We start from the raw sequence: 26,925 nt of genomic DNA, 5'->3' as shown, positions 1-26,925 counted from the left end.
ACTTTTGCCTCACTTAAGCAGCGTGAGTGAGCGTGTCCAGAGGCTGGATGGAAAAATACGAATAAGACAATTGTGTGTAAATTCAACAGCGTAAAAAACCCAAACACAAATGGGAAAACAGGGCACTCAATGAATAAACTACTCAAGTACTGAGTAACTGATGTGTAACTTCTGATTTATTTTTATTATTATCTATCGTTGTCAAACTCTGCCTGCCACTGACTCCCTGGTGTTCTTTTTTGCGGTCGCTAATTTAGTTTTCCATTTCCTGAGTTACTGCATATAGGCGAAGTAACAACCCACACCTGCTTTCTCTCAGGTGTGGGTTTTCTGTTAGTTGTTCATCTTTTCTAGGAGTGAGCTTGGTGGCTTTTCCCAGGTTCTCCTCTTGATTTTTTGCTACTCGTAAATTTTCCGCCTTACGAATCTTTCTATTTTTCCGGACCCCTTAGTTTCCCACTTTTTTTGTCTCCTTCTGGCCGAGACATCTGTACAGAACTTTTAATGCATTTTGTGTCTTTACTCACTTTAAAGACTTGTTGACTGCTATTACGCCTCTTCCCTGCATCTTGGGTCCAACTCAAACCTGAGCATGAGAATGGTATTTTTAACACAACCGTAGGTGGTGTGTGTATTTGTGTGCGTGTGAGACAGAGACCCTACTACAGTATGTACTACAAAAGATGCACATTTTACAGTCACTTCCCAGCATACATGTCCGATAAAACTGACTTTGAAACGACATTGTAAAGTGGTTGTATTTGTAAATTGAGACAACGTTGATGTCTAACGTTGGATCCACCTTGTTGGTCGAGAAATGACCAAATTTCAATGGTAAAGTCAAGGCCAAAGCCTAAAAGTAAATAAACTTTGTCAAAAAGCTTTTTTTTTCAAGGTTGTATTTGTGTTGTAGAATAGTGGTTGGGGAAATAACCAAAATTCAATGGTTAAAATAAACGTCAAAACCCAACATTAATTACACTTCGTTAAATAAATATGTTGTTCAAATGTTATATTTGAGTTGCTCAATGTCAGGACCTAGTTCAACAAGTTCTCAACGTTTTTTCTATGTCTTTTGCCTGTTGGCTTATGAAGTTATAACAGGGCTAATGTTAGTATCTGTAAAAACTAAAACATAAAAACATCTACAACTTGCTGCTACATTTTAGTTTTGTAGTTGGAAGTAGAATTCTTGTAGGCTGAAATGTATGAGGGGCCGTTAGGGCCATTATTCAGAATTACCTCTTACATACACTACTGAAATGCTCTCACACAAACAACTGAAATCTTTTTCTTTTATACACACTACTGAAACACTCTTATAAACACTACTGAAATGCTCTTACATACACTACTGAAATGCTCTTACATACACTACTGAAATGCTCTCACATAAACAACTGAAATGTTTTTCTTTTATACACACTACTGAAACACTCTTATAAACACTACTGAAATGCTCTTACATACACTACTGAAATGCTCTTATAAATACTACTGAAACACTCTTATAAACACTACTGAAACACTCTTACATACACTACTGAAACACTCTTATAAACACTACTGAAATGCTCTTACATACACTACTGAAACACTCTTATAAACACTACTGAAATGCTCTTACATACACTACTGAAACACTCTTATAAACACTACTAAAATGCTCTTACATATACTACTGAAACACTCTTATAAACACTACTGAAACACTCTGATAAACACTACAGAAACATTCTTACATACACTACTGAAACACTTATAAACACTACTGAATTATTCTTACATACACTACTGAAACACTCTTATAAACACTACTGAAACATTCTTACATACTCTACTGAAACACTCTTATAAACACTACTGAAACATTCTTACATACACTACTGAAACACTCTTATAAACACTACTGAAATGTTTTTGTCTCACGCACACACACACACGCACACACACCTGGAATTATTTTTCACTAGTATGTATAAACGGATTTCACCTGTGTGTGTGTGTGTGTGTGTGTGCTTTTTACACGTCCGTGTGAGAGACAACAATTTCAGTAGTATGTGTGCAAAGATTTCAGTTATGTGTATGAGCGCATCTTACCAGTGTGTATGCAAGCATTTTACCAGTGTGTGTAAGAGTATTTTACCAGTGTGTGTAAGAGCATTTTACTAGTGTGTGTAAGAGCATTTTACTAGTGTGTGTGAGCGATGTTGCATTCCGGTTCCGGTCACCAATAATCCCCGCCCCTTTTCAGACAAGTTTTTTTTTTTTTTTTTTTTTTTAAAGCCAAGTTGTTGACAAAATGTCTGCTGACAAGTAGCTTAACCGAGGCGGGAGCTCCACTTCATAATTTGAGGGCTTCAGCGGAGAATATAAGAACACTTTCAATGCAACAAGGGTCGCCCCTGCAGGACGCGGCACCTGAGCGGCCACACAGGTGCCTTTCTCCTCCCGACAGCTAAGCAGCCTGGAGCAAATGTTACCTTGCGAGTTTGCACCGCAGCATCATCAAGTGCAACGTTTCAGTTCATGGACATCGAAGCAAGAGGAGGAAAAGGTAATTACCGTAGACATTATTTATTTCTAAATGATTGTTGAATCCCTCGAAATGTAAGGCGACATGGCATTGTAGTGAGCTACAATGGTAACATGTCGAAATGTGAGTCACGTCGTGGTACGTCAGTAGCTAATCAAATACTAATGATAAGGGATTACAATTATTTAGCGTTTTTCTATCGACTTGATGAGGGGTCCCCAAACTACGGCCCGCGGGCCGGTTACGGTCCACCAAAGTCCAACATCTGGTCCGCTGGGGGAAAAAAAGTTGTATTATTATTTTCAATCTGTCTTTTCTAATCCATTTTTTGGTGTCCCCTAGCCGCTCAGGCAAATCATATTGTCTAAAAATGCATTTCCCTGTATGACTTATATTGTCTTGGCTGTTTTCATGTGATCTGATTGTTACATTCTTATTCCAGAGTCACCACACAGCTGCGTGACCATTTCAACAAGGACAGAATAAACAACCTCTGGATTCATGGAACTTCTCTGCACACAAATATATTAATTGGAATATTCAATCAATTTCACATAGAAACATTGTGATTATTATTTTCAACAGTGTGTTGAAAACAACCTTTTTTGGCTCAGAAAGGTTCTTTATGTCTTATTATTCATATGCTTTCAATACTTGTCGGTGTGTAATTCCAGACATAGATGTAAACATTAATGAGACAACAATGAACATTTTTCAACAAGTGAACCCACTTGAAAATGATGGCAACTATGGAATAGACATTTTCACTTCAATTCTGCACTTTATTCAGTGAACAATATGTGATATATAAGGTTTGTTAAAATGTTTTCTTCTCTTGTGCAGTGTATTCTGCAAATTAACATTTTGTAAAAAATAAATAAAGGAACCTGTTATACAGACATATATGAAGTTGCCCACTTTATTATTGCAAATATCAAAATAACACTGCAATATGTTTGTGCTGTAAACATTTATGTTTCTACCGTTGAGGTTTTTAAGTTATTTTATGTTCTGACGAGTAATGTCATCCAGCCCCCACCATCACACACACTTTGTCAAAATCTCCCCAAACTTGTCCCAAATGTTTGTGCTACACAATTTTTTTGTCTTATGATTATTGTATTTAGGCTAGGTGTAAATATTAACACATTAACTTAAACTATAATTTTGGACAAACAATATATATTGTCTGACTACAAGAAGCATTGAAAAGTATATAAATAATAAGGCATAAGAGGGGCGTCACTAGCTTTTAAGGACAGGGGGGGCTTAGCCCCCAGGAGATGCACAGGATGCGAGCGAACGTAGCGCACGAGCAAAACACTTCACAAACGGCTAACAAAGACTTATAAATAATTCATTGTTATTATTATTATTTCGGTTTATTTTCAATCTGTGTTCAGTACAACAACAAACATGGCTTTGCACAGTGATATTTTGTTTACAGCATCAACAAGAAACAATTACTTGCATGATCCTTCAAGATACACTGAAACACTATGAAAGTGGTGGCATTAGCCTTTATGTTATTAATTCACAACATAGAGGCTAATGCCACCACTTTAGCTCACAATACAATAATTGTTTGTTCCCAAATATTTTGAAGTTGCACAGATTACATTTTGGGCACATATGTGACTAAAATGGTTGTAAATTAAAGCCCTGGAAATATTACTTAGTTACTTGAATTAAAATAATATCTGGATCGGGATAATTTGGCTTAAATATAAGATATATATATATATATATATATATATATATACATATATATATATATATATATATATATATATATATATATATATATATATATATATTATGGCAAGCCGTTAAGGAAATTAAATATATATGGAAGTCTGAATAGAAATGAGAAAGGTTTATATATACTGTAAATAAGAAAGACTTAGAGTCCGTCTGCTGATCTGAAAAAGAGCCAAAGCTGTCAAAGAGTTGAGGGATCATCTTCAAAGTGCAATGCTGAAACAAATAATGCAAACAATAAAATGTAACTTCCAGGACTTGAGATTAACATAGTCCCGGGGACGGTAAAAAAAAATGCACGTGACGAAATGAAATGCTCCCCGGGACAATGGCTTTTAACCATTGTTTTTCTTTTTCTTTTTATGTATTTATTAATTTTACATTTGATATTAAATGTCTTGGTTTTTCCTCCCTCTGAAAATACAATACAATAAAACAAATATATTTAATGATGTTTTTTTCATTATTTTAACAATAGGATAATGTATATTACTTTATATAGACTCTACCAGAAACACAAAACTTAAAAACTAAATTATTTACAATTGCAGACACAAGGTTTCGTGCAGCTTCACTCATTGTAAAGGAAGACGGAAGTCCACGCAGGAGAAAAATGACTACAAAGATTGTGTCTGGGTTTTTCTTATATATATATATATATATATATATATATATATATATATATATATATATATATATATATATATATATATATATATATATATATATATATATGCAAGGTGGCAAAGAAAATGCGGACTGGATTTTGAGTGATGTGGGCATTTTCTATATGAACAAGTGGAATGGATTGGATACCGACGCACTAAAGGGGCTCTCTACCTTACGCTATGAAGTGAGGGGAAACTGAGTGAATAATGACAGGTTATATAATTATTTATTTAAACTCATATTCGGGCCACTTTATAATGAATATGTCGGCATGTATTTGTAAAAAAAAAAAAAAAAAAATTGTCCCCAAATTATTTAGGGGGCCTTAAGAATATTTTAGGGGGGCTTGAGCCCCCCTAAAACAGGCCTAACAACGCCAATGAGGCATAAGGAACCTTTTTTGAGCAAAAAAAAAGGATATTTAATATGTTTATGTGAAATTGATTGAATATTCCAATTAATATATTTGTGTGCAGAGAAGTTCCATGAATCCAGAGGTTGTTTATTCTGTCCTTGTTGAAATGGTCACGCAGCTGTGTGGTGACTCTGGAATAAGAATGTAACAATCAGATCACATGAAAACAGCCAAGACAATATAAGTCATACAGGGAAATGCATTTTTAGACAATATGATTTGCCTGAGCGTCTAGGGAACACCAAAAAATGGATTAGAAAAGACAGATTGAAAATAATAATACAACTTTTTTTTTTCTAGCGGACCAGATGTTGGACTTTGGTGGACCGTAACCGGCCCGCGGGCCGTAGTTTGGGGACCCCTTATCAAGTCGATAGAAAAACGCTAAATAATTGTAATCCATTATCATTAGTATTTGATTAGCTACTGACGTACCACGACGTGACTCACATTTCGACATGTTACCATTGTAGCTCACTACAATGCCATGTCGCCTTACATTTCGAGGGATTCAACAATCATTTAGAAATAAATAATGTCTAATTACCTTTTCCTCCTCTTGCTTCGATGTCCATGAACTGAAACGTTGCACTTGATGATGCTGCGGTGCAAACTCGCAAGGTAACATTTGCTCCAGGCTGCTTGGCTGTCGGGAGGAGAAAGGCACCTGTGTGGCCGCTCAGGTGCCGCGTATAGCAGGGACGACCTAGGGCGGCAGCCCGACCCTTGTTGCATTGAAAGTGTTCTTATATTCTCCGCTGAAGCCCTCAAATTATGAAGTGGAGCTCCCGCCTCGGTTAAGCTACTTGTCGGCAGACATTTTGTCAACAACTTGGCTTTAAAAAAAAATAAAAAAATAAAAAACTTGTCTGAAAAGGGGCGGGGATTATTGGTGACCGGAACCGGAATGCAACATCGCTCACACACACTAGTAAGATGCTCTTACACACACTGGTAAAATGCTCTTACACACACTGGTAAAATGCTCTTACACACACTGGTAAAATGCTCTTACACACACTGGTAAAATGCTCTTACACACACTGGTAAAATGCTCTTACACACACTGGTAAAATGCTTGCATACACACTGGTAAGATGCGCTCATACACATAACTGAAATCTTTGCACACATACTACTGAAATTGTTGTCTCTCACACGGACGTGTAAAAAGCACACACACACACAGGTGAAATCCGTTTATACATACTAGTGAAAAATAATTCCAGGTGTGTGTGCGTGTGTGTGTGTGTGCGTGAGACAAAAACATTTCAGTAGTGTTTATAAGAGTGTTTCAGTAGTGTATGTAAGAATGTTTCAGTAGTGTTTATAAGAGTGTTTCAGTAGTGTATGTAAGAATGTTTCAGTAGTGTTTATAAGAGTGTTTCAGTAGTGTATGTAGGAATGTTTCAGTAGTGTTTATAAGAGTGTTTCAGTAGTGTATGTAAGAATGTTTCAGTAGTGTTTAAAAGAGTGTTTCAGTAGTGTATGTAAGAATGTTTCAGTAGTGTTTATAAGAGTGTTTCAGTAGTGTATGTAAGAATGTTTCAGTAGTGTTTATAAGAGTGTTTCAGTAGTGTTTATAAGAGTGTTTCAGTAGTATATGTAAGAGCATTTCAGTAGTGTTTATAAGAGTGTTTCAGTAGTATATGTAAGAGCATTTCAGTAGTGTTTATAAGAGTGTTTCAGTAGTGTATGTAAGAGCATTTCAGTAGTGTTTATAAGAGTGTTTCAGTAGTGTATGTAAGAGCATTTCAGTAGTGTTTATAAGAGTGTTTCAGTAGTGTATGTAAGAGTGTTTCAGTAGTGTTTATAAGAGTGTTTCAGTAGTATTTATAAGAGCATTTCAGTAGTGTATGTAAGAGCATTTCAGTAGTGTTTATAAGAGTGTTTCAGTAGTGTGTATAAAAGAAAAACATTTCAGTTGTTTATGTGAGAGCATTTCAGTAGTGTATGTAAGAGCATTTCAGTAGTGTTTATAAGAGTGTTTCAGTAGTGTGTATAAAAGAAAAAGATTTCAGTTGTTTATGTGAGAGCATTTCAGTAGTGTATGTAAGAGGTAATTCTGAATAATGTCCCTAACGGCCCCTCATAGAAATGTAAACATTTCTACTGACACAGATGACAGCTTACTGTATGAAATAAATGTTCTGTATCATAGTTTGTAAGTAAACATTGAATAGTTGTGCCGCCTTGTCTGACATATGTCATTTTTACAGTAGGGGCCGCCTGAACCTAAGGGACTAAGGGGGATTTGGGGGGGGGGGGGCCTTCAAACCCCAACAAGCCCCCCCCCCACGTCTCCCCAACCACAGTTTGAAAAAAAAGAAAAAAAATGTACTTAACGGAACAACAAGGATGCAAAAATATCACCCATTTAAAAAAAAAAAATGTTGTTCATGAATACATCTTCACGATAGGCGCATGCACGTCTGTGCGAGTGTAACAGGAGCCAGTCAACTTTAAGAATAGTGCTGGCGATGCAGTGAGACTGCCCAGCTCAGGAGCAGCACGCTGATCTGTCACACCAGGGTTCGCGCCCCGCTCGAAGCGCTTGGAAAAATCAACGCAATCAAGAAAGACAGTACACAATCGCTACACAAAGCTGAGCCATCTGTGATTGAACACCAATTCCACCGACAAAATCGGGGGCCCCGAAATGGGTGAGGCCCCCGGGCTTCAGCTCATGTGAGCCCGTACATTAATGCGGCTTTGTGTGTAGGACGAGTGCGATCATGTGACTGTCAGGGTCTGAAACAAGTCCATCCATCCATCCATCATCTTCCGCTTATCCAAGGCCAGGTCGCTGGCGCAGCAGCCTAAGCAGGGAAGCCCAGACTTCCCTCTCCCCAGCCACTTCGTCCAGCTTCTCCCGGGGGATCCCGAAGCGTTCCCAGCCAGCCAGGAGAGTTAGTCTTCCCAACGTGTCCTGGGTCTTCCCCGTGGCCTCCTACCGGTCGGACATGCCCGAAACACCTCCCGAGGGAGGCGTTCGGGTAGCATCCTGACCAGATGCCTGAACTACCTCATCTGGCTCCTCTCGATGTGGAGGAGCAGCGGCTTTACTTTGAGCTCCTGCCGGATGACAGAGCTTCTCACCCTATCTCTAAGGGAGAGCCCCGCCACCCGGCGGAGGAAACTCATTTAGGCCGATTGTACCCGTGATCTTGTCCTTTCGGTCATGACCCAAAGCTCATGACCATAGGTGAGGATGGGAACGTAGATCGACCGGTAAATTGAGAGCTTTGCCTTCCGGCTCAGCTCTTTCTTCACCACAACGGATCGATACAGCGTCCGCATTACTGAAGACGCCGCACCGATCCGCCTGTTGATCTCACGATCCACTCTTCCCTCACTCTTGAACAAGACTCCGGGGTACTTGAACTCCTCCACTTGGGGAAAGATCTCCTCCCCAACCCGGAGCTGGCACTACACCCTTTTCCGGGCGACAACCATGGACTCGGACTTGGAGGTGCTGATTCCCATCCCAGTCGCTTCACACTCGGCTGCGAACCGATCCAGTGAGAGCTGAAGATCTTGGCCGGATGAAGCCATCAGGACCACATCATCTGCAAATAGCAGAGACCTAATCCTGCAGCCACCAAACCAGATACCCTCAAAGCCCTGACTGCGCCAAGCAATTCTGTCCATAAAAAGTATGAACAGAATCGGTGACAAAGGGCAGCCTTGGTGGCGGAGTCCAACCCTCACTGGAAACGGGTCCGACTTACTGCCGGCAATGCGGACCAAGCTCTGACACTGATCATACAGGGAGCGGACCGCCACAATCAGACAGTCCGTTACCCCATACTCTCTGAGCACTTCCCACAGGCCTTTCGGGGTACAAGGTCGAATGCCTTCTCCAAGTCCACAAAGCACATGTAGACTTGTTGGGCAAACTCCCATGCACCCTCAAGGACCCTGCTGAGAGTATAGAGCTCGTCCACAGTTCCACGACCAGGACAAAAACCACACTGTTCCTCCTGAATCCGAGGTTCGACCATCCAGCGTAGCCTCCTCTCCAGTACACCTGAATAGACCTTACCTTGAAGGCTGAGGAGTGTGATCCCACGATAGTTGGAACACACCCTCCGGCCCCCCTTCTTAAAGAGAGGAACCACCACCCGTCTGCCAATCCAGAGGTATCGCCCCTGATGTCCACGCAATGTTGCAGAGTCTTGTCAACCAAGACAGCCCAGGCAGATCTCATCCACCCCGGGGCCTTGCCACCGAGGAGCTTTTTAACTATCTCGGCAACCTCAGCCCCAGAAATAGGAGAGCCCACCACAGATTCCCCAGGCACTGCTTCCTCAAAGGAAGACATGCTGGTAGGATTGTGGAGGTCTTCGAAGTATTCCTTCCACCGATCCACAACATCCGCAGTCGAGGTCAGCAGAACACCAACCCCACCATACACGGTGTTGACATTGCACTGCTTCCCCTTCCTGAGGCGGCGGGTGGTGGTCCAGAATCGCTTCGAAGCCGTCCGGAAGTCGTTTTCCATGGCTTCCCCGAACTCCTCCCTTGTCCGAGTTTTTGCCTCCGCGACCGCTGAAGCCGCACACCGCTTGGCCTGTCGGTACCTGTCTGCTGCCTCCGGAGTCCAATGACCCAAAAGACCCCGATAGGACTCTTTCTTCAGCTTGACGGCATCCCTCACCGCTGGTGTCAACGGGTTCTACGATTACCGCCATGACAGGCACCAACCACCTTGCGGCCAAAGGTCCAATTGGCCACCTCGACAAAAGAGGTACGGAACATCGTCCACTCGGACTCAATGTCCAGCGCCTCCCTCATGACATGTTCAAAGTTCTTCCTGAGGTGGGAATTTAAACTCTCCCCCTGACAGGAGACTCTGCCAGGTGTTCCCAGCAAACCCTCACAATTTGTTTGGGCCTGCCAGGTCTGTCTGGCATCCTCCCCCACCATCGCAGCCAACTCACCACCAGGTGGTGATCGGTAGAAAGCTCCGCCCCTTTATTCACCCGAGTGTCCAAAACATGAGACCGCAAATCCGATGACACAACTACAAAGTCAATCATGGAACTGCGGCCTCGAGTGTCCTGGTGCCAAGTGCACATATGGACACCCTTATGTTTGAACATGGTGTTTGTTATTGACAATCTGTGACGAGCACAAAAGTCCAATAACAAAGCACAACTCGGGTTCAGATCCGGGCGGCCATTCTTCCCAATCACGCCTCTCCAGGTTTCACTGTCGTTGCCAACATGAGCGTTGAAGTCCCCCAGTAGAACGAGGGAATCACCCGGGGGAGCACTCTCCAGTACTCCCTGGAGTGAATCCAAAAAGGGTGGGTCCTCTGAGCTGCCATTTGGCGCGTAAGCGCAAACAACAGTCATGACCCGTCCCGCCACCTGAAGGCGGAGGGAAGCTCCCCTCTCGTCCACTGGGTTGAACTCCAACGTGCAGGCTTTGAGCCACACCAGCCCGTCGCCTCTCACTGCCGGCAATGCCAGAGTGGAACAGAGTCCAGGCCCTCTCAAGAGAACTGGTTCCAGAGCCCTTGCTGTGCGTCGAAGTGAGTCTGACTATATCTAGCCGGAACTTCTCCACCTCACGCACTAGCTCAGGCTCCTTCCCCCCAGCGAGGTGACGTTCCACGTCCCAAGAGATAGCTTATGTAGCCGAGGATCGGACCGCCAAGTGCCCTGCCTTCGGCTGCTGCCCAGCTGACACTGCACCCGACCTCTATGGCCCCTGCTATGGGTGGTGAGCCCAATGGAGGGGGGACCCACGTTGCCTCTTCGGGCAGTGCCTGGCCGTGCCCCACCTCCGGGCCTGGCTCCACAGGGGGGCCCCGGTGACCCGCGTCCGGGCGAGGGAAATCTGGGTCATTGGGACACGCAAACTCCTCTACCACGTTAAGGTGGGAGCTCAGAGAGGAGTCTGTAACAAGTCCTTACGTTTAATTGGTGAAACAGAGTGATGTGATTGTGCCCGCTGGAAGATGTCTCTTTAACAAGCCAAAATAAAACGTCTTGGTAATATGATGAGTTAAATAATTGTAGTGATCGGAATTAAATTCAATGTAATGGAGTAAAGGTAGTGTTTCTTCTATACAAACATTTGTTCAGAAAAAACACTACTAAGAGTAAAAAAAGTATGTGTATTGTTATTTGCTTTGGCTCAGGCCTATAGCCAGATCATCATTGTAAATGAGAAGCTGTTCACAATTGATCTTCTCTGGCAAAATAAAGGTAAAACGAATCAAATATATATGTCTCTTCCAGACGAGGTTAAACCCAGCCCCCCAATACCTGATAAGGCTGTATCTTTTTTATGGAACACTTCATTGATATCGTTGAGATTCTCCCAACTGTCGTGGTTTTCTGCCAGGCCCTTTAGCTTCAGCTCTGCTAACCTTGAAAACACAAACACCTGCTGAATGATGACACGCTAACAGAAAGGATGCTAGTGGACACAAAACAAGTCAATAATAACAACCAAGGTCTGTACAGTGTTTACTTATGTGTGAAGATGCACTTTATCCAAAACGAGACTGAGGACAGAAAAAGGTCTTGCAGCAAAGTGAAGACCGTGGTGCAGCTAGCATCATTTTATTTTGGTCCTTTACTAGTCTTGTAAATCTGCCCCACCAATGAACAACCAGCATATATATAGTACATTACATATCTTACCCAGTGGCCGCTGTGAAGGCAAACTGTGTACTTTTGGTGAAGGAGAACTGGACCTCATCTGGCAGGGCAAGGGGACCATCTGCCTTAATGCTGTATGGCAGGCCTGGGTGATACATGTCCCAGCTGTTGAGGGGAGGGCATGAAGGTTCATTTAGCCGTCTGTAGTACGTTTATAAATATAATAAAGAAAATTAAATCCCACCTATAGTCCTCACTCCGCTGGCTTAGCTCCTGCTCCCGTGCGTACTGACCAAGAGGGTTGTTGTCTTCAAAGATCCTCAGAACTTTCACAAGAAAAACACATTATTAAAGTCAGACTATTGGAATTTTCCTCTTTTCTGGCTTACAAATGTTGTTACAATATTGGATACTTGTGTTAAACAATTTGCCAACGTGTCATATCATCATCATTTTGGCATGAGCTTGCCAAAGTTTTGGTGTTGGACTGGTTGAGGGTTTCAGTCACAATTAACGTGGACCCCGACTTAAACAAGTTGAAAAACCTATTCGGGTGTTACCATTTAGTGGTCAATTGTACGGAATATGTACTGTACTGTGCAATCTACTAATAAAAGTTTCAATCAATCAATCAAATCAATCAATCCAAAGGGAATGCCTCCACTATGGAGGTTTTCTTTATTATGTTTTTTTTTTACCTTGAAATTATGTAACTGACTTTTTGGCATTTAAATTTTAGGAACTGAATTTTATTACATCCAATTAAGCTGACAGTTTCATTGAATTAATATTTTGGTAAAATACAGTTTTTTTAAAATGCAGTTTATACAATTTCAGTGTATTACAATTTAAAGCAATATTTGTTGCTTTAAAACTCAAGACTCACTTGTGATAAATTAAGACTGAAGCAATTGATGGTGTCTCAGAACCAGCCAATGAGGTGTCACGTTTACAATTACCGCAAGTGTCAGTCTAAAGAAATTATGACAATTGCTGGAATGCATATCCTGACTTTGTGCGTTCGAACTGGGTACATATCTCTAAAGACATGCACCTGAGGATAGGCTGATTGGCAACACTAAATTGGCCCTTGTGTGTGAATGTGAGTGTGAATGTTGTCTATCTGTGTTGGCCCTGAGCTGGGATCGGCTCCAGAGTGACAAGAGGTTGGAAATGGATGGATGGACAGAATCTGTGCTTTTGAGTGTTATACTGGTTATTACGGCAATCATAGGTACTACGTCAAAGTAGTTCCATGCAGACGAGGCACAGCAGAGAGGTGTTACAGGGTGATTGTATTGACATACTGCGCCACCCTGTGGCAGCCACAGAGCCCTCACCTATAATATATCCCTGCGTCATGTGTGTTTACCTGAGTTGTATTTCCTACATGCAGCCTGAATACACGGTACTGAGACACAGCAGGACTCTTGTCATCTTTATGATGCCCCACACCATACAACAAGAGGGTGGGGTTTGGCAGTGTTGGGTTAGTTACTGAAAACCAGTAACTAGTTACAGTTACTAGTTACTTTATTTCAAAAGTAACTCAGTTACTAACTCAGTTACTTACACCAAAAAGTAATGCGTTACTGTGAAAAGTAACTATTTAGTTACTTCTTTTTTTCTTCTTTTTTTTTTAAAGCTCCCATTAATGCCCTTTTTGCCTTCATTTCAGTACTGTTATTGCACTGGAGAATAATACAATCTGTTGATCAACTTGACATACATTTTTATTTTCCTTTTAACATAATGAATGAAAAACAGTGCAACATAAAAAGGCATTCCTCCTTTCTTTAAACTTGGACCAATGACCATTAATAAAAAACAAGTTTAAGTGCAACATAAGAAGAAACATCATCTTCCTTGAAACATAGGTAGTGAAATAAAGCCTGACATCTGGAGTGATGCTGCTGTCTTCCACACTTGGAGCCATGGATTGTAGAATCCTTGTTTTCAGTGGCAGGATCATTGACACAGATGGTGAAGTTTCAGTGCTCAGTAGAGATGGAACACTTTTAAGCACCTGGAGGACCTCATCTGCCACTCTCACATCATCATCAGACAGGGTGACATTTGTCTTCAGGGTGTTGTGGGTCAATGCAGAGTATATAGCTGCCTGCTGCTCCAACATATCATAAGTGGAGTTCCACCTCGTTGGGACATCATGTATGAGCAGGCAGCTTTAGCATTTCTTGCTTTGTCTTAAGCACATGAGCAGCTGTTGTGCTTGGGTGGAAGTAAGAAACCTTCCTGATCCTCCCAAAGAGGCGCTCCATCCTATTGACTGAGATTCCCTTCTGTGATGCCAAATTCACTACATGTGCAAAGCACCTATCTGTGGTCCCAGTCCTGCCTCATTCTCTGTAATTATTTGATTTTTGGCATTATCACGTGTGACTGGGATATCTTTATCTTCCATTCCTCCACTGCTTGTGTCAGTACCTGCGCAAGGTGACTCTCGTCTTCTCATCTCCCAGTCTGCTGTGATGAAGTGAGCGCTTATAGTTCCGCTGGACGTCCACCCGTCTGTCATGAGCGCAACAGATGATGCTCGGGATAGTTCATTCACAACTTTTTTCTTCTCCTGCTCATAAGGATCTGGCACAATCTTATTGCTGAAGTGGGTGCGCGACGGGATGTCGTAACGTGGTTCAAGCACGTTCAGCATGTGTTTAAAACCCTCGTTTTGCACAACCGAGTCTGCACTTATAAACACACCGATTCAATGGCGGGGGCGTTCAAGCTCCTCCGTTACTCCGCTCGCCATGACCACGCTGTGTGTGGACTGAACGTGCCAACAACTTTTTTTTGTTTGTTTCATATATCAAACCGCGGATCAGTTGTGTGCCTCATCCCCTCCCCACACCCACACACACACACACATAGACCGCGCCTCTTTTCTTCTCTCCGGCTTGTGACAGAGGAAGATTCAGAAGAACGTCACCGCAGCGCTTCTGTTTCTAGCCGATACTACATCAAAAGTAACGTAAAATAACGCAGTAACGCATCATGTAGTAACGGTAACTAAGTTACTGCATAAAAAAAATAACGCGTTAGATTACTAGTTACCGCCGAAACTAACGGCGTTACAGTAACGCGTTACTTTGTAACGCGTTAGTCCCAACACTGGGGTTTGGAGTCTTTATTGAGAACCTGTTATCTGTTAGCTAAGCTAGCAAGTAGAGTCGACTACTAAATGTTAGCGGGAGTCGAAGAGAAACTCTTTTAGAGACACTTTGTGTTCAAATATTTTTGATTTTGTGGATAAAATCGTATGGTTCCTGAAATGTTCATAAAATTTTGCAATTTTGGTCATCGCTTGCTGTATAGGGAAGGGTGATGGTGGGTCTGTCATGAATGTGCAAAGGCTACGTCACTTCCTGTATTCGCAATTTTTACGACAATGCTGGTGTGACGTCATTTGTTGTTATACTTACAAAACTCAAAACCAGTGAAGTTGGCACTTTGTGTAATTTGTAAATAAAAACAGAATACAATGATTTTGCAAATCCTTTTCAACTTATATTCAATTGAATAGACTGCAAAGACAGAATATTTATTGTTTGAACTGAGAAACTTAATTTTTTTTTTTAAATAACCATTAATTTAGAATTTAATGGCAGCAACACATTGCAAAAAAGTTGGCACAGGGGCATTTTTACCACTGTGTTACATGGCCTTTCCTTTTAACAACACTCAGTAAACGTTTGGGATCTGAGGAGACCAATTTTTGAAGCTTTTCAGGTGGAATTATTTCCCATTCTTGCTTAATGTACAGCTGAAGCTGTTCAACAGTCCGGGGTCTCCGTTGTCGTATTTTACGCTTCATAATGCACCACACATTTTCAATGGGAGACAGGTCTGGACTACAGGCAGGCCAGTCTAGTACCCGCACTCTTTTACTATGAATCCAGGCTGTTGTAACACATGGCATTGTCTTGCTGAAATAAGCAGGGGCGTCAATGAAAAAGACATTGCTTTGACGGCAACATATGTCGCTCCAAAACCTGTATGTACCTTTCAGCACTAATGGTGCCTTCACAGATGTGTAAGTTACCCATGCCTTGGGCACCAATACACCTCCATACCATCACAGATGCTGGCTTTTCAACTTTGCGCCTATAACAGTCCAGATGGTTCTTTTCTTCTTTGGTCCGGAGGACACCACGTCCACAGTTTCCAAAAACTATTTGAAATGTGGACTCGTCAGACCACAGAACATTTTTCCACTTTGCATCAGATGAGCTCGGGCCCAGCGAAGCCGGCGGCGTTTCTGGGTGTTGTTGATAAATGGCTTTTGCTTTGCATAGTAGAGTTTTAACTTGCACTTACAGACAAACTATAGTTACTGACAGTGGTTTTCTAAATAATGTTCTTGAGCCCATGTGGTGATATCCTCTACACACTGATGGCGATCTTGATGCAGTACCGCCTGAGGGATCCAAGGTCCGTAATGTCTTCGCTTACATGCAGTGATTTCTCCAGATTCTCTGAACCTTTTGATGATATTACGGACCGTAGATGGTGAAATCCCTAAATTCCTTGCAATAACTGGTTGAGAAATTTTGTTCTTAAACTGTTGGACAATATGCTCACGCATTTGTTCACAAAGTGGTGACCCTCGACCAATCCTTGTTTGTGAATGACTGAGCATTTCATGGAAGCTGCTTTTATACCCAATCTTGGCACCCACCTGTTCCCAATTAGCCTGTTCACCTGTGGGATGTTCCAAATAAGTGTTTGATGATCATTCCTCAACTTTCTCAGTCTTTTTTGCCACTTGTGCCAGCATTTTTGAAACACCTGACTGTTGTGCCGGATAACACAGCTGGTGTTTCATTGTTTACATTCCCTAAAGATAACAGTCAAGCTTTACCATTGGCCTGTGGAGAACTGGGACAACAGAGACTCTTACCAGGAGGACTTTGAGTTGGATGCGCAGATGCGGTACCGTGAGTACGCATGCAGCTGCGGCTTCCAAACATTTGATCGATTGCCCGTACGTGCGTGCCGCTATGTGCATGTCACGTACGTAACTTTGGGCACTTTGGGGAAATATATATGCTGTATGAACTTTGGGGAGGTGAACGGTACTTTGGGCTGTGGGATTGAGTGTGTTGTGCAGGTGTTTGAGTTGTATTGGCGGGTTATATGGACGGGATGGAGGGGGGAGGTGTTTGTTATGCGGGATTAATTTGTGGCAGATTAAATATAAACCTGGTTGTGTTGTGGCTAATAGAGTATATATATGTCTTGTGTTTATTTACTGTTTTAGTCATTCCCAGCTGAATATCAGGTCCCACCCGCCTCTCACAGCATATTCCCTATCTGAATCGCTCCCACTGACCTCTAGTCCTTCACTCTCACTTTCCTCATCCACAAATCTTTCATCCTCGCTCAAATTAATGGGGAAATCGTCGCTTTCTCGGTCCGAATCGCTCTCGCTGCTGGTGGCCATGATTGTAAACAATGTGCAGATGTGAGGAGCTCCACAACCTGTGACGTCACGCGCATATCGTCTGCTACTTCCGGTACAGGCAAGGCTTTTTTATCAGCGACCAAAAGTTGCGAACTTTATCGTCAATGTTCTCTACTAAATCCTTTCAGCAAAAATATGGCAATATCGCGAAATGATCAAGTATGACACATAGAATGGACCTGCTATCCCTGTTTAAATAAGAAAATCGCATTTCAGTAGGCCTTTAAGTATCTTGTCTTTGCAGTCTATTCAATTGAATATAAGTTGAAAAGGATTTGCAAATCATTGTATTCTGTTTTTATTTACGAGTTAGACAACGTGCCAACTTCACTGGTTTTGGGTTTTGTAAATGTTTTATGAATATTTCCTATAAAAAAGCATACATAATAGGAAAAAAAAAAAAGTATTTGAAAATCAACACTTAGGGGTAGATTGAAAAAAATTGTGGTTATCAATTTCAATCGCATTAATGACGCACAGGAGCGCAACTAAATCCCAAATGTTCATTTTAATCCATACCTGCAGCCTAATACAAAAAGTACACTTAGCCATTATCCCTATTGTGAATTGATGTAAATAAACAAGGAAACAGGTCAATTACTTTGTTTTTTGTTTAGTTTAGGGCTGCCGAGCAAATCGTTTCTTTACGGGTCGTGTAGTGACAGTCAATTGTTTCCAAGGTGACAGTGACTGTTTCGAAATATCTATTGTATAATGTTTGTTTTGTAGGTATTGTTTTGAATTACGTTCTCATTCAAATAAAGATTATTTTTAAAAAACTTGATACCATGGTAACAGTGTCAGCTTGCACAAATGTCACTGCTGCAAAACTAGTTGACAAGAATTGACGTAGTCGTTGGGGGTGAATGACCAATTGCCAATGGCAGGGTTAAAAAGGGATTTGAGTCAAAGCGAGGAAAAGCAGCGACTTTGATGAGGAACAATTTTGCAGGAAGAGGTTTTGGAGTAGCTCAAGTCGCAGTGAGAAAGAGAGAGTGGCGTAAAAGAAGAGCCATGGGGAGGAAGAATTCAAAGTAATTTTAAAGTTCAAGGAAGTTCAAGATATTAGAAGAGTATTGGGATCAAGTGCAATTACTCGGTTCCTCTGTGGTAACATAGGTAACGTAAAGAGGGCTAATGTGCATAACAATGGTAAACTAATGATAATCTGTAAGGCTATGTCTACACTAAGACTATGAAAAATAGCGAATGCATTTGTACTGGCAAAGCAGACTATCGGTTATTGTCCGCGACGTATGTCGAGCGATTACTCAACGTCTAGTTTTGTACTCCATAATTATTGGGAAGCCATGAAGAGGTTGCGGACGTCAAGTACGACCGCCAATTTCAGCCTACAAGCACAGTGTCCTGTTGTTGGTTTTTGTAAAATGTTCTTTATCACATTGTTTACTTTCACAGGTCCATTAAAGATATGGTTTATGTATGATGGCTCCGGTGTGATTCCCTACAATAATCTACAAACTCCGTTTCCATATGAGTTGGGAAATTGTGTTAGATGTAAATATAAACGGAATACAATGATTTGCAAATCCTTTTCAACCCATATTCAATTGAATGCACTACAAAGACAACATATTTGATGTTCAAACTCATAAACTTTTTTTTTTTTTTGCAAATAATAATTAACTTAGAATTTCATGGCTGCAACACGTGCCAAAGTAGTTGGGAAAGGGCATGTTCACCACTGTGTTACATGGCCTTTCCTTTTAACAACACTCAGTAAACGTTAGGGAACTGAGGAGACACATTTTTTAAGCTTCTCAGGTGGAATTATTTCCCATTCTTGTTTGATGTACAGCTTAAGTTGTTCAACAGTCCGGGGGTCTCCGTTGTGGTATTTTAGGCTTCATAATGCGCCACACATTTTCAATGGGAGACAGGTCTGGACTACAGGCAGGCCAGTCTAGTACCCGCACTCTTTTACTATAAAGCCACGTTGATGTAACACGTGGCTTGGCATTGTCTTGCTGAAATAAGCAGGGGCGTCCATGGTAACGTTGCTTGGATGGCAACATATGTTGCTCCAAAACCTGTATGTACCTTTTAGCATTAATGGTGCCTTCACAGAGGTGTAAGTTACCCATGTCTTGGGCACTGATACACCCCCATACTATCACAGATGCTATGCTGGCTTTTCAACTTTGCGCCTATAACAATCCGGATGGTTCTTTTCCTCTTTGGTCCGGAGGACACGACGTCCACAGTTTCCAAAAACAATTTGAAATGTGGACTCGTCAGACCACAGAACACTTTTCCACTTTGTATCAGTCTTTCTTAGATAAGCTCAGGCCCAGCGAAGCCGACGGCGTTTCTGGGTGTTGTTGATAAACGGTTTTCACCTTGCATAGGAATGTTTTAACTTGCATTTACAGATGTAGCGACCAACTGTAGTTACTGACAGTGGGTTTCTGAAGTGTTCCTGAGTCCATGTGGTGATATCCTTTACACACTAATGTCGCTTGTTAATGCAGTACAGCCTGAGAGATCGAAGGTCACGGGCTTAGCTGCTTATGTGCAGTGATTTCTCCAGATTCTCTGAACCCTTTGATGATATTGCGGACCGTAGATGGTGAAATCCATAAATTCCTTGCAATAGCTGGTTGAGAAAGGTTTTTCTTAAACTGTTCAACAATTTGCTCACGCATTTGTTGAAAAAGTGGTGACCCTCGCCCCATCCTTGTTTGTGAATGACTGAGCATTTCATGGAATCTACTTTTATACCCAATCATGGCACCCACCTGTTCCCAATTTGCCTGTTCACCTGTGGGATGTTCCAAATACGTGTTTGATGAGCATTCCTCAACTTTATCAGTATTTATTGCCACCTTTCCCAACTTCTTTGTCACGTGTTGCTGGCATCAAATTCTAAAGTTAATGATTATTTGCAAAAAAAAAAAAAAAAAAAGTTTTTTCAGTTTGAACATCAAATATGTTGTCTTTGTAGCATATTCAACTGAATATGGGTTGAAAATGATTTGCAAATCATTGTATTCCGTTTATATTTACATCTAACACAATTTCCCAACTCATATGGAAACAGGGTTTGTAACAGCTGCTGATGGTGAGGCAAGCAAGGTTTACTGTTATAAGAAATGTGGCAATAGTCTACATTGAATCACAGTGTAAGGATACACTTCCAGGTCAGAGGTGACTATGGCACGCGCATAGTCACGAGGGGGCTAGGGGGTCTTTAACGGTGGCATTGTGGCATGTGGACACGGATAAGGTTTGGTGGGATTTACCCCGGATAACCTTATCCAGCTTAGTGTAGAAGGGGCCTAAGAGTGAGGGGCAAAGAGAAAGGTCATTAAAAGCATGGAGAGGAGGAGGAAAGTGGATAGCCTGTCAATATTAGTGGATTTTCAAGTTGAAATGTGTTTTTATAGGGTACATTAGGTATAAAGTGAGGTTGTTTGTACCACCACCTTTACGGTGTTACAAATGCCAGACGTATGGACATATAGCGACTTATTGTAAAGGGGAACAAACATGTCGAAGGTGTGGAGTAGGTGTGTAGGAAATGTGTGTACATTGTGGTGGAGCACACAGTGTTGGCAGCAGAGGCTGTGAGGCAAGTAAAATAAAAGGCAGCTGAAATACAGAAATTAAGAACTGAGTATCATATGCAGAGACTGTAAGTGCAAAGAGATAAAGTTGTGGAAAGAGTAGACATTTGTTGTAGAGTCCAGGAGGACTCGGTGATTGTTATGTTTCATGACTGAAGTGATAAACGTACATTTCAAGCTAACCATAATTCTGAGAAAACAACAATTGTGGTTAAAAGTACAGTTCGATATTTGGATATAAAAGGCATCATATGTCTGTCAGCAAGTATATGAGAAAGTCAAAAACTGAGAAGGGGGAGAGAAGGAGATAGATGTTAAATCTCAAACCTAAGAATAAACGATATGGAACGAAAAGTATGATTGTGTCAAGAGGTGAAAAACAAGTCATTTGAGAGAAAAATGCCAAATTTAGGAAAAACAGGAGCGTTAATATAGAGTGTAATTAATTTGTTGCTTGTTTTTTTTGTAAAGCGTGTATTCCGACACGTGACCTCTTCCCAGAAGTGAAAACCAGTGGTGGTCAACCAAGCTAAGATGACTGTTGTACAGCAAGAAAGCGTGAAAACTATCTGAGTACAAAAGAGGCTTAAACCTTCCTGCAAAAAGCAGATATGAGCAAAAAATCAAACTATGCAGTGGAATAGATCCTTATACTTTATCAAAAAAAGATTTGTCGAGTGATATCAAGGATTATACGTCGGTTGTGCTCCAGACATCTTTCTACACGACAAAAACTGGAAACTTGGAAAAACATGGAGGTCTACAACTTCTTTGTGTGTGGCTGGGTCAATGACATTGGTATCAAGCACACAAAGCAACACACCTTTCCCCTCTCTGTAGCGGTGAGTCTCACTGTCACTGATCCAGCAGTAGACGGGGAAAGTGTAGACGTCGCCCTCGGGTGATTTGATTTCCACCTTGTCAGGGAACCAAGCATCACTAGGGACCAGGAAAAATTTTCTTTTTTCCAGTTCTATCAGAAGTAGCTGTCCGAGGGATTTTTCGCAGGTCACAGTATAAGTAGACACCTAAAAGGCAAACAAAATGACAGGAGAAAGTAATAAGAACGGATGCACTCAAATGCATCATGAAATTATAGGAAACTGGGTTCTGTCTGATGTGGTGTTGAAATATTGCAATGTGTATTATAATGTAGAACATATACATTTTACATTGCACTGTGAGCAACAGGAGAAACAGTACTGTCATTTTTGGTCAAGGCGAAATTCTTTATTTGGATAAGCATCAAAAGTGCATTGCATCATACAATACAATGAGGGGTGTGTCTGGTGAAATAAGGTTACCTTACCTCATGCACCAGACCCTCTTAGAACGAACCATAATAACAAACACATAATTTGTTCCCTCCGAGTACTCCAGCTTCCTCCCACCTCCAAAGACATGCACCTGGGGATAGGTTAATTGGCAACACTAAATTGGCCCTAGTGTGTGAATGTGAGTGTGAATGTTGTCTGTCTATCTGTGTTGGCCCTGTGATGAGGTTGCGACTTGTCCAGGGTGTACCCCGCCTTTCGCCCGATTGTAGCTGAGATAGGCTCCAGCACCCTCCGCCACCCCGAAAAGGATAAGCGGTAGAAGATGGATGGATAATTTACTGTAACATATGTCTGAGAGTGTGCTGTGCACCGCGTATGCGAGGTTTGCGTTGACAGGAGCGACTTTAGATTACTGCCATATTTTAATCAAGACAAAATGATTTATTTGGATTAGCGCATTGCATCCTACTGTTGGGTGTGTATGATGAAATTGTTGTTATCTTACCTCACCAGACATCAGTGATGGGCAATAATAAGCTACATATAACTAAGCTTTGTAGCTTACCTACCTTTTCCAGTAGCTTGTTGGTAGCTTAGCTACTTTTTTAACGAGTAGCTTTTCCGGTATTTTAGCTACTTTTAGACCCATGTAGCTAGGTAGCTTACATGAAAGCTACAAGCTACAAAGAGAGAAAATGGACTGCGAATCCAGGCCCCCCCCCCCCCAAATATGGAGAAAATACAATGACCTGGATGAATGATAACATCCATACATACGGAGAAAATTCATGATGATTGGTTGGTGTTCGTATGATGAGTCACAATTGGCTAAGGTTAGGACGAAACATTACGGATTGGCCAATATAAGGCGGGTCATCGAAACCAGGAAGCAAAATCATATCAGACACGCACTCATGTCATGTCATATCGAGAGAGTCAGAGACAGAGGGACGCTTCTAGCTGACGATTTAAAAAAAAAAAGAAACATGCTTAAAAATGGCAGAGGGATTTTCTCTAATGCGTATCGTTGGCCATATTTAGACAAATGTATGCGTTTAGAGAAAACAATACCCAAAACCTTAGTTTTTAGTTGTTTACTCTGTAAACTAAAATCATAACTGCTCTCTTCATCTTTTAGACACCCAACACAGATTTAGGAACACACATTAAAGTGAGTTGAGTTCATGAAAAGTTTTACTGCACATAACCATTACCAACTGTTCCCAAACATCACACAAGTCATTGTTTTGAAATAAATAGATGCTGTTTTTTTTACTGTAGGTAGAGAAAATGAATAACTTTATAAGGGTGAGCCAGAGAAAAGGCAAACTAAATACATACATATGTGGGGTGAGGGGACCCCTAGAGTGTCCCCAGCTAAATGACAGATAGTTAATAGTAATGGACACTTATTGAGTCCATTTGTACACTCTCAGTTTCATTATCATTGATATTATACATGTGGGCCCAAAGATATATCCATCCTTCCATTTTCTACAGCTTGTCTCTTTTGGGGTTGCGGGGGGTGCTGGAGCCTATTTTAGCTGCATTCGGGCGGTAGGCGTTGTACATATAAATGTCATTAAATGTAGCTTTGATGTAGCAAGCCACTTTTGCTGTGCAACTTGTATTGTAGCTTGCTACAATTCTCCGGGGATAGCTTCCCCTGTAGCTTTGCTACATTCAATCGGGAGTAACTTGTAGCTTAGCTTACTACATTTTCCAAGTTGCTTGCCCATCACTGCCATACGTTTATTGTAGCATTAGTACATGTCTGAGAGTGTCAACATAAACTGAAGATATACTGTAATCCTAAATACAAATCATTCATTAGTATGCATGAAAACAATTTATGAACATATTCTTGTTTATAGAGGCATATTTTTTATCCCTCTGTCTCACACATGCAGGATAACACTACAATTAGATGAGGGCAGAGCGGCCTAAGCATTGAAATTATCAATACCAGGGTAGTTTGGTATCATTTGTTGATATTGTTTTATCGGCAAATATTGTTTTATCTATATATTTATTCATATATTATTAAATTGTTCACAAATAAATGTGTTTTTACAGATGTATATTTTTTTTGCCCAAAATTGTATGTATCTATTATAATAACGTTAATCTGGGTAAAAGAATAATCACAGACTTCACTGACCTTAAAAATTCTCCCAGTCTACTTACAAAGACATAAATATTGTTGTTGTTGTTGTTGCAAAAACCGAACAAAGACAAAATGTAGTTATTACACCCTTTAGATGCTTCTTATCCCAAAAGAGAAGTTTCCCAAAATGCTGACAAGACAAAAGCCTGTGTGATATTATTTGAATAGAATGTCAGATACAACACTAACATTCAATATATTTGTGTATTTTTGGTACGTTTTGATTTTGTGTCATTTGATTTTCCTTTTTCAAACTATTTATATCAAACTGCAATAATGGAAATGTAATGAGGCTTACATTAATTTACAGTGCCTACAGAAAGTATTCATAAGAAAGTATTAACTTTTTCCCCACATTTTTGCCAAAATGCACCTGAAATACTCTCAGACATTGGGAAAGGCAATTACCTCATCTGATGAGACAAAGGTTGATCTATTTGGTGTAAATGCCAGTCCTCATGTTTGGAGGAAACCAGGCCAATATCACCCCTACAGTAAAGCATGGTAGTGGCAGCATCATGCTATGGCAGTGGTTCTTAACCTTGTTGGACGTACCGAACCCCACCAGTTCCATATGCGCATTCACCGAACTCTTCTTTAGTGAAAAATAAAATGTTGTTTTTTTCAAATTCAAGACAGTTATATGTTTTGGTAACACTTTAGTATGTGGAACATATTCTAAGTAACAAAGACTTAATTTAGAGTTATTTGGTTAGGGTTAGGGTTAGAGGGTTAGGAGCAGGGTTAGAGGGTTAGGGTTATAATAAGGCCATGCCGAATAAGGCATTAATAAGTATTTAATAATGACTAGTTAAGAGCCAATATTTTACTAATTTGCATGTTAATAAGCAACTAGTTAATGGTGAATATGTTCCCCATACTAAAGTGTTACCATGTTTTTTTATTACTGGTGCACAAAATGAACCGTGCATGAACATCACCTTGTTCAAAGAACAAAACCAACACAGTGCATAAACTCACAACAAATTACACACCTGCAAATCAGTGTGAGTTCTGCTGTTGCTGTATCCGTAATACGCTGATAGGGAGAAGTTTTTATTTACATAATGAGTCGGGTGTGTCTTGACCTCCGCCGAACCCCTGAGCCCAACTCACCGAACTCCTAGGGTTCGATCGAACCCAGGTTAAGAACCACTGTGCTATTGGGATGTTTTTCAGCGGACACAACTGGGAGACTTGTAGAGATATAAGCAACAAATATACAATAATTGTACAGAGACATACTGCATGAAAACCCACACTTCACATCCAACCTGATGGAGCTTGAGTGGTGTTGCCAAGAGGAATGGGCGAAACTGCCCAAAAATAGGTGTGCCAAGCATGTGGCTTGTATTCAAAAAGACTAAAGGCTGTAATTGCCACCAAAGGTGCATCAACAAAGTATTGCGCAAAGGCTGTGAATACTTATGTGCATGTGTGTTTTAATTTTTTTTTAAACTAAAAAAATAATAAAAGTTTTCACATTGTCATTATCGGGTATTGTCTGTAGAATTTTAAGGACAAAAATTAATTTATTCCATTTTGGAATAAGCCTATGTCACAATGTAGAAAAAGTGAAGTGCTGTGAATACTTTGCGAATGCACTGCAAGCTGGTATAGGAAACTTACGATGCATGTTTTTGATCATTTCATTTAATGTAGTTGTTAGATAAGTGAGCAAAGAGCACTGAAGCGAAAAGTTATAAATAGTTGCAAGCTGTTTTTCAGACTTACTGCTCCCCTGAAGATAATCAAAGACATCAGCCACGTCCGGTCACTCTCGCCTTCAGTGCCCACCAGCTTAATGTGGATGTTGTTCAATGTGGTGGCATGAACGCGGTCGCCAGTGTAGACAGTCACCTCGTAGACCACCATTGTTAATCCGGAATGATGATAAGTCCGCAAAATTGGTCTTTTGTTCAAATACACAGGTCCAGCCGCCTCTTTTTTATACTACATGCAAGCTAGTGGGAGGGTTCTTGGAGCAGGTTTTCTTAAAGAATGTCAGACATGTAAGAGCAACGACAGCGGGACACTTACACCATTAGATTTCACAAGATAGATATGGACTTCCTCTGTGAAGTCTGACGCAACTTGCATGCAGCTTGAGACATCAAATAAACCAATCCATCCGGTGTGTTAATTGGAGTTCCAGTTTTTTGCTTTCTTGTCCTCACTGTGTTGGAAAAGACAATTTATAACCCAACTACAAGTTTTACCCCTTGGAATCACCTGGGGTCCTATAGACTTTCCCTTAGATTCCTGCACATGTCAGGTCAGGTAGGACGGAAAGATGCTCCATCACGGCGATGTGAGTTATGAGCAGCTATTAGATTTCCTGCCACAACTCTCGCCTCTTTGAGCCAACGTCACAGGATCTCGTTGTTGACATGCTAGTTTGATCACATCCAGCC

The 26,925-nt window shown here is 41.0% G+C and overlaps 1 protein-coding gene across 1 annotated transcript in view; it reads right to left on the bottom strand.

Moving 5' to 3' along the window:
• The window catches only part of LOC133621658 (arachidonate 12-lipoxygenase, 12R-type-like), a 57,467-nt gene extending 30,982 nt beyond the window's left edge, over positions 1-26,485 (bottom strand). The window contains exons 1-5 of the mRNA XM_061983888.1: positions 26,246-26,485; positions 21,891-22,095; positions 12,243-12,324; positions 12,041-12,163; positions 11,660-11,763 (exon numbers count right to left, since the gene is read on the bottom strand). Of these exons, the coding sequence (XP_061839872.1) occupies positions 11,660-11,763; positions 12,041-12,163; positions 12,243-12,324; positions 21,891-22,095; positions 26,246-26,386 (655 nt within the window). The 5' untranslated portion in view covers positions 26,387-26,485. The remainder of the gene's footprint in view (positions 1-11,659; positions 11,764-12,040; positions 12,164-12,242; positions 12,325-21,890; positions 22,096-26,245) is intronic.
• Positions 26,486-26,925: the final 440 nt, after the last annotated feature.

The sequence above is a fragment of the Nerophis lumbriciformis genome, linkage group LG25 (assembly GCF_033978685.3).
Source record: "Nerophis lumbriciformis linkage group LG25, RoL_Nlum_v2.1, whole genome shotgun sequence".
Classification (NCBI taxonomy): domain Eukaryota; kingdom Metazoa; phylum Chordata; class Actinopteri; order Syngnathiformes; family Syngnathidae; genus Nerophis; species Nerophis lumbriciformis.
Note: the sequence above shows the minus strand (reverse complement) of the source record. Positions and strands in the feature narration are given on the sequence as shown.